The following is a 14,286-nucleotide window of genomic DNA, read 5'->3' as shown; positions in this document are numbered from 1 at the left end:
GATAATATTCAGTTAGTGTTACTGCAGGAGAAGTCATGTTGCTCTTCTCTTCACCTACTGTTGAAAAATCACAAAAGAGGCACAGTAGCTACCAAGCCGCCTCCGCCTCAATGATTGTGTTGTTCCAGTAACCCAAACAATCCTTAATTAAATTTCTCTGGCTGCCCTGGGTGTTACAATCACCGAAATGCTGTTCCATTATGTTTTTTAGGGCCGGTGTACCCGAGAGAACTGCAAATATCTCCACCCTCCCCCACATTTAAAAACACAACTTGAGATAAATGGACGCAACAACCTGATCCAGCAGAAGACGGCCGCAGCCATGTTTGCTCAGCAGATGCAGTTCATGCTACCAGGCGCGCAGCTACAGCCAATTGTGAGTTACAGCCTTGGATCCACTGGGTTCACCCTGCTCCTTGTTCCTCCCCTGTTTGTTCACGGAGGTCCCAGTCCTGTACCTGAGCTCAGGCCATTGTCTGTGCTGCACAGAACTGGGCAGAATCTTCCAGAGGGGTGTCTGATGCTACCTTTGCATCTCCTTGCAAGCTGTGTCTCTCTTTTTCTCTGATAACTGAGGAGCCATGAGATTCAGCGCTTCAAGTAGAAGGGTCTTACCACCAGGTGCTTATTTGACCAGTTGATTGATGTACATCCCAGAAGTTCTGAGTGGCTCAATTCCAGTGGATCCTGTTTTGGATAGTTGTTTTGCACTGAGATGATGCTGACTCCCTTGGACTAGATGTGTTGCACTGTTGGACTAAAACTGGGGAAGATGAATCCTACCTAGACTTTAATCCTTTTTAATGTCTGGGAGTGAGACCCATTTCACTGCAGTTGTCCCAGCAGAGAGTTGTGCTAATGTCACTGCCCAGTCACTTGTTTTTTCACAGTAATACTGATTTAGAGTAAGAGCAGGAATGATTTGTTTCTCTTCAGGTAGAAAGGGAAGCCTGTGGGAGATAGTTGTTTGCATAGCAGGTAGTTCAGAGAAGCCTTCACTGCCTGTCCCTGCTTTTGCTTGTCAGTTAAAACAGATTTCAGGCTGGAGAACCCTAGTTACGCCAGGGAGAGGATGGCTTTTGTCTGCTGGTTGGTGTATCTGGGAGGGGATGACATTTTTCAGCTGAGTTTTAGTCTGTCACTGTATATTTTAAGAACTGTCAGAGGTCTTGAAGCAGCTCTTCAATGCTGATGTGAATAAGCTGTACTGAGATTTAATTAGGAGTTCTCAGTTTAAAGCTGGGGCTGAGTATCTTTCCTGGGACAATGTACACTTAGTGTGCTGTAGTTGGGTGAGGCTCCTTGTACTATGCCACACAGGAGGACAGGCCAGATCCTTCGGACAAGCTCTTCTAGCCTGAAGGTGTCAAGTCTGTAAACCAGCCTGAACTTGGCCTCTTGGTGTCCCACCTACAGTGCCTGGCCTCTCTGCCCATGTGGGACACAGCATCTGTCACCCCAGCTTTGAAAAGCTCAGATGTTTCTGGTTTATTCTCACCAGAGAACAGTGAAGGATTCCTCCACCTTGGAGGCTGTTGTGATGTTTGGTGTAAGAGCTTGTGATGGAGGTTTCCCTGTTTCAGCAGGGAAAGCTCGCCAGTGTCCCTTCATGATGATGGTCTGCCACCAGACTGGGCCATCTCCTCATTCTGGCATATTCTTCCTGTGTTTTGGGGGCTTTTCCATGTTTGCCATCACTCTGATCATCCTGTGTGTCTGTTTTATCTTGGCCCTGCCCTATAAGCTAGGAAAATGCTGTTTATTCTTCCCATCTTGAAGATGGAAAGGTGAGACAGAAGATAAAATTGTCCACAGAAAAGGTCTTTAGTTGTACTGTGCCTTAGACTCTTATCTGCTGTACTCTTGCACCTCTTTTTTGTGGAGCTTGAAAGTATGTCCACATCAGAAGGAAATCCTGAATTCTCACAAAAAAATGGCATTGGTTTCCAAGCCCTGTACCAAAAGCAAACCCTTCCTATTTGAAGTTTTCCTCTGTGGGGAATTCAGGTTGTATGCTCTTTGGCTGGCTATTCAAAGCATCTTTGGGATTTCCTCTTTGGAAAGTTCCCATCTTCCCACTTTGCAATCTTGTAGGTCCAGTATGCTCTTAAATTTTATTCCTACATTTTAAATTGCCTCTGAGACTGAATGTGTTGGTTTGTCTGGTTAGTGCTCTCATTTCAGCGGTAACCTTATCTTATGAGAAAGGCCCTTGATTTCTAAATTGTGTCATGAGGGAGACATGGGCAAAGAAGAAAAATTTTTTTTTTTTCTGTAGTGACTGCTCCCTTTGTGCTTCCCCACACTTTACTCAGACTAAACAAGCTCTTGGTCTGATTCTTGCAGCCCAACTTGCTCCACACCAATTTCAGGACAAACGAGATTGCTCTTTCAATTGCCTTTGCTTTCTCGAAGATGCTGTTAGTGGAAGCTAGCTTTGAAAATTTTTTTCTCTCTAAATGAGAAGGGTGGGGCCTCCTGGATAAACATGAAATTCATCAAAGCAGAAAGTATTGTATCTGATGCAGCAGCAGAACAAATCCCATGTGGTCAGAAAGCTGATCAACAGGATGCTGCTTAATTGGGATGCTTGCCAGAGATGAGATTTGAAACAGCTTGCTTAATAGCTCCAAACAATAACTGAATGCTTAAACATTTTAAAGTGCTGTTTCACCAGAAAAGCCACAGAGTTTTTTTAAAAAAAAACCAAACCACCACCAACAACACCCCCCCCCCCCCCCCGCCAAATCCAAACCAAACCAGCGCTTGACACAGCAGCTTTTCTCCAGGCTTCCTGAAATGGTGTCTGTCTATGAGCTGGGCTCTGTCATTGAAAGGAAGAGCTACTTTGGTAAATGTTATATCTGGTTTCTCAGATATGGTCACTTCGCGTCCTGTGTGTGTCAGTGCAAGACCACCCAAAAAGTGCTGCACCTTGGGCCTAGTCCCCACCCTCTCCATACTGCTTTATCCCTTTGCAGCAGTGTGGGACAGACTTTTGGAGCTGACCATGGAGGTGCTGCAGCTCAGGGTCCAAGTGATGTGGTGGAGCAGTGCATTGGTTTGCCCGGTGCTTCTCTATTAGTGCCTGAACAAGCTCTTGATGGAGCATGGCAGTGGTGACACACCTGCCACCCTCCTGCCCTGCAGCTGCCTCTACTGCTGCCTAGGGAAGCTATTTCCTCTCTTTCTTTTCAAGCTCTTCATCTTTTCTTCATGTCAAGGTCTTTGTAGACAGGACTATCTTGATAGTTATGAGTCACCCATGTCGCTGAAGACAGCCCAGACTTTAACCAAGCCCTTTGTCCCCTCCTGGAGCAGCAGAATCCTGTTGCCACTCCTTGGTGCTGATGGAGGGGTTAAAGCAAAGGGTGAGCAACTTGCTTGGTCATTGATGCTTGGAGCAAGTGCTGGAGCCAATTTCAACAGATGCTTTTCACAGGCATTTGTTCCATGCAGCAAAACCCTGTTTTATATCTCAGCCTCTAGTCAAAGGCACTAGGAATGAATAAACACACATATCCTGCTCCACTCTGGAGCTGGTATCTGCCAAGAGACACTGCTATGGGGTGTTAACACCTGTCTTTTACACTACAGAAGCCCACAAATGAGAGATCCTTTGAGCTAGGAGTATATCTTTGCAGTCTGCTTGGGGAAATGAGCATCTGTGGTGGTAGGTAGCTGGATGCTTTGCCCCATTGGATTCACTCCAGCATGCTCAGTCTTCATGTTGGAGGGCGGTTTTGCAGCCAGCCAGTCCCATGCAGTTATATTGGAGGGGAACACAGATTTTTGGGTTTCCTGACAGCATCAATTATGTTTTTAATATCAAGGTTTTCAATCTTGTCAGTACGCAATCTTTATCTTCAGTTTCTATCACCAGACTGTAAGCTGCCATTGTTTTTTGTGTGCTTTCCATATATAGCTGCTTAGCAGTGACCTGTCTCCCTTCCTTCAGGCTATCAACACCTCTGTATTTACAGTGGGCCTCTCATTTTCAGGCTTTCCCTTTTTTAGGGTCTGAGGTAACTCAGAATCAACACTTCCTGGCTGAGAGTGCTTGTGTTTGACAAAACACCAACCGCTCCTCTGCCTTCCTCTTCACACCCACTCTGTGTTTCTTCTCTAGCTTTAGCACAATTTCTGCTAGTCAAATCAAATGCAACTTCTAGATTGTTAACAAAATCAGCTGTTCCAGGTTCTGTCATCACCAGTGGTGATAAATGTCCCTCCCTGGGACGGTTCCCTCTCTCTGCTCACACCTTCAACCCAACAGCTTCCATGCTTGAGGTCTGCAAGGAGCTGTCAAAGTACTTGGCAACCCTCCTCCGAGATGTGTTCTCACAACAGCCATTTCAGCTTTTTAAAATCATTACTATTCTTACAAGCATTTTAATACTCAGTAAACCAGTCTTGTGAGCTGCTACCAGCCTGAACCCTTTGCTGCTGCACTGTAACCTGTTTCCCTCTGCACAGTATTTACTGGTGGTGTCTCTATGCTATGATTTATAAAAGTTAATTTGCAAGGAAACCTGTCACTGTATTTCCTGAATTAGCAAGAGCTTTAGGAGGGGCAGCAGGAGTAAGTGTTGATACTTTCAATCTCTCTGTTTTGCCCTAGAGCACGCCAGCAATTAAGTTGAGAGTTTGGTTTTTTAGTGTACAGCCATAATATTGCTCTGTAGGGTCTCCTGTTCCTCTCTTCCTCTTCCTCCCACAGCTTTATGTCAGGAACATGATGCCATTCGGTCTGGGGTATCCCTTGGGTCAGTTGGAGTCAGCTGTCCTCTGTCCCCTCCCAACTCCTTGTGCTGCCCCCCATAGTCAACTCACTGGTTGGGTGTGGTGAGAGGCAGAAAAGCCCTTGACACTGCTCAGAAACAACAAAAACATCCCTGAATTCTCTACACTGTTTCCAGTACAAATCAAAACCACAGCCGTACACCATCTACTGTGGAGAAAATTAACTGTATCCCAGCCAAAAGCAGCACAGCTGTCACAAGAGGTGGACAGGAGGCATGTTGAGGATGGGCTGTTTGGAGTAAAAATTACATTTGCATTCTGGCTGCAAGGAGGAAATTTGCTCACATTCCCTGAGGACATGGGGGGACCTGCACAGACGTAGAGGAAAGAATTGGCTGGCAGCATCACTATTACTGGTACTGATGAATGAGCCAGACTGGATTTCCCAATCCAAGACAGGCAGCTGGATCTGGCAGTGAGCACAGCCAATCTTTTCCCCTCATCAGCCACAATAAATACAGAGCTCCCTGGTGCCAGCTCACAAAGGCGCAGTTCTCAGAGTGCTTCGAGCACTCCAGACTTAAAACCCCAGCTCTTGTAGGTTTAATATGTTGAGTGAGGTCTGCTTGTTCCCTGGCTTCGCAACCACTTGGCTTCGAGAGTCAGCCCCAGCCTGCGGGCAGGGTGTGGAGCACTACTGTCACTTCCAATAAGGGAAGCAGGCAAATGATGCAGGCGGGCAGAAGGAGTGCCTGTGAAACCTTGGGAACGCGGCAGCAGATGTCAGGGCATGGAAAGGAGTGAGCAAACAGCAGCAGCAATACTCATCCTGCTCCTACAAGCATCACTCTGCAGGTCTCCAGGATTGCAAGTGGATCGTACTACTCAGTTGTTCCTCATGCACATATTTTCTCCACTTGCTTCAGCTTGGGTTTAGATCTATTAGCCCTTGCTGATTGCTCCCAGTGAGAAGAGGGACTGCTTTTGAGGGAGTTGGGGATTGTGTTTCAGGGAGGAGGTCCTGCTTCCACCTTTGTAGTGGACCCCTTTCACTCTTTGGTGAAGAGGCTGGTATATCATAGTGAATTTTTCAGGTGAATTCACTCCGTGTGAGGTGTTGCAAGCCCCCAGTATCCCCAGTCTGCACAAATCCCTCCTTCAGCAGTGGGAGGAACATCTTCCCTTTGTCTCAGAAACCAGCGAGGTCCTTGGCCTGGCTGCTGGCTGTGTTTGGACCCAAGGAGGAGAATCTTGCTTTAAAGGATCTCCTGGCATTTTGGAGCAATGTTTGTGCCACACCTGCTCAGTCAGAATACTTCTGCTGTATTAAATGCTGAAAAACATAGGGTAGGTTTGCCCACACATTTGTGCAAGCCACATGTACTGCAAGGTTTGGGCTACTATGGGTACATAAAACAAATGCTGACAACATGTCAGGCCCCACTATAACCTGTGCAGACTGGCCAGGTGGAAAAAGCTCCTTAAAATAGCATTTATGGTGCAAATGGTGACAGAAGCTCAGCAGATACCACTGTAATTACTGGTACTCGCACAAAAGAAAACAATCTAGTGGATGCTGCCTTCTCACTAAAGTGTTCAGGGAGTCACAGCTTTGAAAATTCTAAAGAGCTTTTTTTTAGCAGCAAAAGGTGTAAAATGTCTGGGAGCCAGAGAATTGAAAGAGAGAAGAAAATTATTTCATAAAGGGCTGTGGATTGGGGGATCTCTGGCTTTAGTGGCTGAAGTCTCCCAACAACTGAAGCAGTGCTTGACTAAGGCTCACAAGAAGGAAAATTGGAAATCCCTCCCAGAAAGAGAATTATTTGGTTCTGCTACACTTAAAGCATCTAGCACCACTGATGCAGGAAGCTGTGTCTCCTCACTGAGGAGGAGAAAACAGGATGTATGTATTTTGTCAGTGATTCCCTTTCCCATCAGCTCAGGAGCTGCTTGCTGTCACTGACCTTAGGAAGGGGCACTGTTGAGCTAAAGCTGGGTTAGGATAGTTGGCTGCAGTTACTGTGGTTTAACTACTTCCACATCACAACAAGCAAAGTATGAAAGTACCAAGATGAAGATGCTGTTGAGAAACACACTGTCCATATGTGATTTCTTTTAGAAGTTCACAGGACTAGAAGTACCAAAACAAAAGAAAGGAGGGAATTATGCGTATGGCAAAAAATGCCCCAGGCCATTGTGTAAGCACACTTGTATTTATTGCCAAGTAGAGGCTGTAGCTCCCAAGGATGATATCATAGACACCTGCTAATGTGAGCAGCTTTAACTGGAACCCAGAGTTCACAGTGGAGCAGGTGACAGGAGGGAAAATAAAAATGGTTGCAAGTTTCAGACTGCTTTCCCTGGGGGGTGCTTGAGCCCCTGCTGCAAGAGCAGGAGTGCTGCCATGCATGCTCTCATCTTCAGCGGGGGCAGGTGGGGTTTTTCATCAGCTGAAATTGGTTTCATTCCCAAGAATACTTTGGATCTTGTACTTTAAAACCTCACAAACTCCCTGGCTATAGGGGCTAGTCCCAGACTTTAAACTGAGCATCTGCTTTGGCGCCTTGTGCTCACCTGCTTGCCAGCACAGCAGCTCCTTTTCCAGATGAGTGCTGCTGGAGCAGCTCAGGTCAGGGAAGTGCTTCTGGCCCCCAGCACTGAAGCTCTGCTGCACTCAGAGGACCTGCCCAATGCAATGTAGGGACCTGAAGCAGTAGAGATCTTTCTGGCCTGTTGTTCTGTCCCAAAGAGAACATGGCTCCTTGTAACACAGGTGGGGTCTTAGACCTCACACTAGTCCACCTGAGGCATCTCATCTGGTACACTGTCATTGCTATTCCAAGCCAAAGACTCACCTGCTCTTGCCAAAGCTATGAGATCTGGCATGTTGTGACAATAATGAGTTTGGTGTCCTCCTGCTGCCATTCACATGGAGCGCAGACTTAGATCCTTCTGCAAAATGGCTTTTGCCTGGAGTCTGTTGACACTCTGAAACCAACCCCAGATGTGCAGGATGTCTGACCAACTGAGGTTAAGGTCTCTGCAGCAGAGACCTCACCTGACTGAATGATGCCTTTGGTCTAACCTGAGGCCCACTTGCCATGCTAACATGGAGCTCAGGGTGGGCTGATGGTGGATGCAGCAGTACAGCTAATGGGGTTACCTGCTTCCAGGTCCCGAAGCTGCAGTTTACCTTGGAGTCTCTCTACAGCATTGCAGTGTAGGCATAAAGAAGCTGAGATGTTTATTTGGGAATGAGAAGCCTGTTTAATTTGGGCCTGCCCTAATTGCTGGCATGAAATCCTTAATTGTGTAATTAAAATATAAAGATCATCAATATGCTTTGATCTGACAAATAAAGATGCCTTGTATTCAGGATGAGTCACAAATCTGTGAGTCAGGAGAAGCGAATGGATCGCAAATAAATGGCAATAAACTAATAGATTGGAGAGCACAGCATTTTGATGTGGCTAATCAAATTGTCTAAAAGGATTGAAGTGTGATGCAAGGCTTTGATGGGTAATCCAAGACGGAGCTTTTTAACTAATACTTTGTTTTTCCTCTTTCTGTACACAGACAACATTTCCTGTGACTCCATCGCTTGCAACAAGCCCCACAATGGCTTTTAGTCCCTACCTGAGTCATGTTTCTCCTGGGATGGGCTTAGTTCCTGCAGAGCTTTTACCAAATACTCCTGTCCTGGTGTCTGGAAATCCTACTGTTACAGTACCGGGAGGCTCTGCTGGGCAGAAACTGATGCGTACGGATAAACTGGAGGTATTTGGACATCGGATACAACACTGCTGACAGGGATGAACAGGACATGTAATCCCAGCTGTTGCTCTCTGCTAAAATGACCTGATGCAGAACAGTACAGTGTTTAACTTGCAGCTTTCCTAGCACAGGGCTGTTGCTCTCTGCCAGAGCAGACACTCTTGCGGGGCCTTTTCCCAAATCCTTGGAAATTTGGGAAAACTCACTCTTCTGGTATCAGTGGGTATTAGAGCAGGGTTAGGATTGATTTTTGTATGTGATCCGCCATGCTTAAAACCACCCAAAAAAACCCAAGTAGATCGTCTGCCCTTAAAATTTGTTTGGTGGGAGATGTTTTGGAGGTAGCAGATGTTTCCTTTTTCTAGAGATAGGCTTATTGAGCTTTTAGAGAAAGCTTTAAGCATTACATTGATGGGAGTGGTGAGTGTGGGGTGTTGGAAAGATGCCTCTCCCTCCTCAGTTGGCTGGACATGCTGGGACTTATTGGTGGAGAAGCTGTAAATGTCTTTCAAACCCTAAGCAGAGACTCTGCAGGAGATAAGGGCTGAGGACCTGAATTCAGAGGCTCCTGCAAGTGTAAATTATAACACAGGAAGACAGCAGAGAAGGGTGTAATTTCAAAACACATTGTTTTTTGTTATGTACTTTATCTTGCCTTGCTGACATCTCACCTTTCCCCACACTGTCTGATTGCACACTGGTACATGAGCTACACCACTTGCTGTATTATTCAACAACTTTTGTCAATTCCTTGGACAAGAAACCTTGCAGACTTTTTGTGAAACCTTTGCCTCTGATGCTTCAGTGGTCATAACTTACGAGGATCTGCAAGATCCTAGTACAACTAGTAATTTTGGCAACACCTTGAAACACTTTGCTGTGTAATCAAATGTGCTGTCATGTAATGTTATGGCCGGGGTTTTATTGTGAAGGGCAGGGAGGCTATTTATGTGAAAGAGGTACCTCATGTTTAACAAAAAGTTCTTGTTGCAAATAGCAGTAGCATGTAACATTTAGAATTAAATGTCCTACCCAAGAGTGTGCTTCATAACAAATACATAATCCAGGTGAGACACAAATCGCAGAGTTATTAACATTTAAGCTTTAGAGGCAGGGGAGGAATCCTGAGCTGCAAAAGTTTTATCAAAACGACATTGATTTTCTGGGGTCACTTTCCATTCTGCACAAATTCTGTACTTCACTTGCATTTGTTAATTTGCCTTATTAACCTTGTGGGGTTTTTTATCCCCTGAAGCAGTTGTGAGTAGCACCAGTTGCCCGTGTCTGTTGATATATGTGCTACCCCAGATGAGCATGGATTTAGAACATACACATGGTTTAATGTGGCCAACTGAATTGATATTCTGTGTTGAAAATACTGAATGAAAAGTAACTTAATGTTCTACTCAACAATGTGACTTTCTTTTAAGGTTTGTCGAGAGTTTCAGCGTGGAAATTGCACACGTGGTGAGAATGATTGCCGCTATGCTCACCCTATAGATATTGCAATGATAGACACAAATGAAAATACTGTTACAGTTTGCATGGATTACATCAAAGGTCGATGCTCTAGGGAGAAATGCAAGTACTTTCATCCCCCTGCACACCTGCAAGCCAAAATCAAGGCAGCTCAACACCAGGTGAACCAGACAGCTGCAGCTGCAATGGTAAGTAGAGCTCTTCTCAAGCTGCATTTCCATTGCTAAAAGATTCCATGTGTCATTTGTGGAAAAGTAGGTAGCTTTGTAAATGGCTGACTGTAGAGCTGAGAGCATGTGCAAGATGCATCCCATCTCTTCATCCTGTCTCTGTGCTCATCACAGCATGAACCCCCCAGTTGTTGCAACAGGGCACGAAATAAAGATGCTTGACTCCAGTCAGAAGGCAGTAGAAATCAGAAGGCTTCATTTACAATTCATTCAGCCCTTTTATAACATACTGTGCTAAGAAGGCACGATATTGGTCCATAGGACTGACACTTCTCTAATTGGCTAAGTAACAGAAATAGCAAACAACACCTGTTGTTATGGGAAAGGACTATTGTTTACACAAGGTTGTTTTGGGAGAAAGAAAACTGTTGAAAAGTTTCCCTTGGGAAGAGCTAGCAATTTTCAGGCTCAGAAAATATCGGGTCCACACCCAGTGGCACAGTACATCTCACCAGGTAGGGACATGGTGCTCAGCCCTGTGATTTGCTGACATGACATTGTGATGTGACATGAATGCAAGTACAGCATCACCCAACACCTTGCCTGGCTGAGTCATAGGGGTCAGTTCAGCTTCCTCAATACACCATATATCCTTTTTAGGGAGATCCTGGCCTGTTCTCTGCACAAAGCAGATTATATCAGTTGCTTGAGCTTAGCAAACTTGTGTCTGATACCTTTGCTAAGACTTGGTGAAATTACAAGACACAAAACAAGGGTGACTTCCTGACCTGTTTGATGTTTTGGACCTGGTAGAGATGGTCCCACCTGCATTTTAATTTGAATTGTGACTACTTATATCTACAGTTCTGAACATGAGTCAAGAAAGACTCACTAGGTGACTCCTAGCTGGTATAAATGTTTGCCATTCTGTTGAGTTTGGTTTAATGGGACCTGTTCATTCCAGAGATGAGAGAGCTGGGGAGGGAAGAAGAGGTCCAGGGGATCCTACCCATGTGCATAAATTCCTGATGTTGGAGGTAAAGAAGGTAGAGGAAAACTGTTCCCTGTGGTGCCCAATGAAAAGATAAGAAGCAATGGGCACAAATTGAAATTCAGGACATTCCCTTTAAACATAATGAAAAATTTATTTACCAAAGAAAGGTCTAACACTGTAACAGGATTCTCCATCCTAGTAGATACTGAGAACCTGCCTGAATGGAGTCTCAAGCAAGCTGCTGTAGTTGACTCTGCTTTGAGCAGGATGTTGGTCTAGCTGATTTCTAGAGGTTCCTTTCATCTCTTCTATGATTTCTTAAATTTTTTAAATTAATATTAAAAAGATTTGCCTCCTCTTTGATTTAGAATTAAGGCCACTAAAATTTTTCTAAATACCTTTTTCTTTTTTTTTTAAGATAGTAAAGGAGGTTGCTTTTAACTCACAATGAAATTTAATGCAGAACCAGAGCAGTTCTATAAATTAAACAAGTGCCCTTCTTGTAGCATCAATATTACCTGGAATGTAATTTGAACAATTAATTTTTACTGCAGTGTTTATTTGTCCTGCAGAATTTATTTATTTGTTTTCTTACTGTTTTTATTGTTGTTGAAATAAGAGTCCAGGTCTGTCTAAAAATAACCTTCTGAAATGAAACTTGTGTTTTTCACAATTGAATCTTTACTTTTTCACTAATTGTCTAGGACACTGCTACTCTAACCAAAGCCAATGCATGTTTTATTCATCTAGCTGGGTTGTCTTAAAAATGTAATTTACCCTATTTGTATGCTGTTAACTAGAACCTTTAAAATATTTGATGTCTTGTTGCATCATCCCTGCTACCAAAACAGCCTACATTATTCATTGACTTTTCAGGGTTTGATGCATTTACTGTACCTGTTGAGGTGTAAGACTTTAATAAAGGGAAGAAAGATGCTTCATTTTCTCAGAAGGAAAAACAGATGCCAGGCTATGGGTCTACTTTCTAAAACAGATTTAGAATTACTTCAAATCTAAATTCAGCATTTCTGAGGGACCCCATCCTGCAGTTACTTGATGTGCACAAGTAATAGCTTTACTCACTCCTGCTTGCCAGAAGTCAGTGCAGCACTGGATGAACTGGGTAAGGCTCAGTCCCCACTTGAGGACAGCACTTAAACATGTGCTTGAAGCTCCCTCCTTTTGCAGTGGTCCTTCCCTCTCCATGAGTGCTCTGCTGGCCTCTGCATGATGTGTAGCTGCAGCATGAGGGCTGGAGCCCAGTGCCAGTCCCTGTGCAGGTGCTAATCCCTGAGTGCTCCTGCCCTGCTGTGCCAGCCAATGTGACGAAGCTCCAAAGCACGTGTCCTGTGATGATATTTCTTTACTTTTAAAACTTACCGAGGCAAAATAACTGACTTGCCACTAGGCCAGGTAATTACCCAGACACCCCATGTTGTGCATGCCTCGTCTTTTTAATATATTGTATAATGCATTCACTTTTTAATTTTTTTTCTCTTCACCTTCCCAAGTTGTTGCTCTCTATTGACACACCTCTGCTTGCTGTTTTTGTTACTGTGCTTGATCCCCCTCCCCAGCCCATTGCCATCATGTGCTTGCTGCCTGCTAATTAAGACTCAGACAGCTGTCAGATCACTGAAGCGACTGCTGGAGGCAACCTTTGACCTGGTACTTGGACCTTTCACCTTCTCACTTTGCACGTAACCATCTTAGTCTGCATGAAAGCCTTCTGCTCTTGGTCTGTGGTGTTAGTGCCTGGGGAGACTGCCCATCCTAGCTAGAAATGTTCAGTGTGTGTTCAGACATGCCAATCATGTGTCCCACACACCATCCATTAATGTCTGAGCTTTGCCTCCTGAAGCCTGGATGTGTTTTGGAGACAGTGAATAATCTTGTGGGGAGGCAGCTCTGGCTTTTGAAGTGTTTTTCCAAACACTGGCAGCTTTGGAGTCACAAGATGCAGTGTTTCAGGGAGAATTTGAGAATTTAGCTCATTAGGTCTGCAGTGTGCTCTAAATGCCAGAGGACTGGGTGGTTGCAGGACAGATCCAGTTACTTTTCTTTGTATTCCCAAGATCATGGCATTGCCTGGCAGTGCCATGCTGGTAACTGCCCTCAACAGGAGTGTTCTGTGTAATGAGCACAACTGAGATTTAATGGAAAGAGGGCTAAACAGCATCCTTGGGGATCTGTACTGGGAACTAAAGTAGGTGCAGTGTGGGACTTGGCTCATGCAGTGGGTAAGCTGGGGAGATAGCTGTCCCTTCAGCTGGCTCTGTCTGTGGTTCATAGCCCATTCCCCAGTGGGACAGTGTCAGCAAAGGGACCTCACTCTGGATGCCTTTTGCTTCAGTCTCAAGCATGGGATCTGCTTCCCAAGCTTCTGCCTGCAAACTATCTTCATATCTTTGATTGTTTTATGACTCTCAAATAATATGTTTTACTTGGCTTTATGATGCTCATAGTGAGGCAAAAGCCATCCTCACAGTGCTGTCAGTCCTGGCTCCATAGAAGACAACTCCTTTCTGTTTTCCCAAATAATAAGGGATACAATACATTTTAAAAGAAAGAGCTCCTGTTGCCCAGCTATAGCAGGGAGAGGGAAGAGTGGACACAGAGGAGCTGTGAAACCGTCAAGCTGATGTTGCTTCTCATTCCCAGAGCTAGGGAGGAGAAGCTAATCTCCACTTCCTCTCCAAAGATGTGTTTTTGGGTTTAAGTAGTCAAGAGGCTTCCTTATCAGAGTATTAGGCAGCAACAGTAGGAAGCCTTGCTAAGGCCCAGCTTCTGCCAGCAGTGGTGGAATGATGCTGAGAATGATGTCGCAGCCTCTCACTTCCTCTGCTCATGGCTGATACAGACACGGCCCCAAAGTCAGCGCAGGCAGGACCTTGCCAGCAGCACAGTGCCTTGATGCCCTTTTCAAGAGCCACTACTCTGAGGAGACACGGTCTAGCAGATAATGGGAGAGCTCATAACGACTCCTCCACTGAATAAATCCTGTGAGAGAAACTACTTGTACAAGTCTTCCTGCTCTGACACATTGAAAGGTTTGCAGCCACTCGTTGGAATGTCACCTCCTCTGAACCCTTCATGAATGATAAGAGCATGTATGATCTTCAGAGG

The 14,286-nt window shown here is 45.0% G+C and overlaps 1 protein-coding gene across 5 annotated transcripts in view; it reads left to right on the top strand.

Moving 5' to 3' along the window:
• The window catches only part of LOC136373333 (muscleblind-like protein 3), a 120,805-nt gene that overhangs the window by 93,166 nt on the left and 13,353 nt on the right, over nucleotides 1-14,286 (top strand). For all 5 annotated transcript variants that reach the window (XR_010745631.1, XM_066338238.1, XM_066338237.1 and 2 more), the window contains 3 exons: nucleotides 212-376; nucleotides 8,320-8,520; nucleotides 9,948-10,184. Coding sequence is in view for 4 of the 5 variants with exons in the window: in XM_066338235.1 (XP_066194332.1) it covers nucleotides 212-376; nucleotides 8,320-8,520; nucleotides 9,948-10,184 (603 nt within the window). In the remaining variant the exon portion in view is untranslated. The remainder of the gene's footprint in view (nucleotides 1-211; nucleotides 377-8,319; nucleotides 8,521-9,947; nucleotides 10,185-14,286) is intronic.

This window comes from Sylvia atricapilla, chromosome W, assembly GCF_009819655.1.
Source record: "Sylvia atricapilla isolate bSylAtr1 chromosome W, bSylAtr1.pri, whole genome shotgun sequence".
Classification (NCBI taxonomy): Eukaryota; Metazoa; Chordata; class Aves; order Passeriformes; family Sylviidae; genus Sylvia; species Sylvia atricapilla.
Note: the sequence above shows the minus strand (reverse complement) of the source record. Positions and strands in the feature narration are given on the sequence as shown.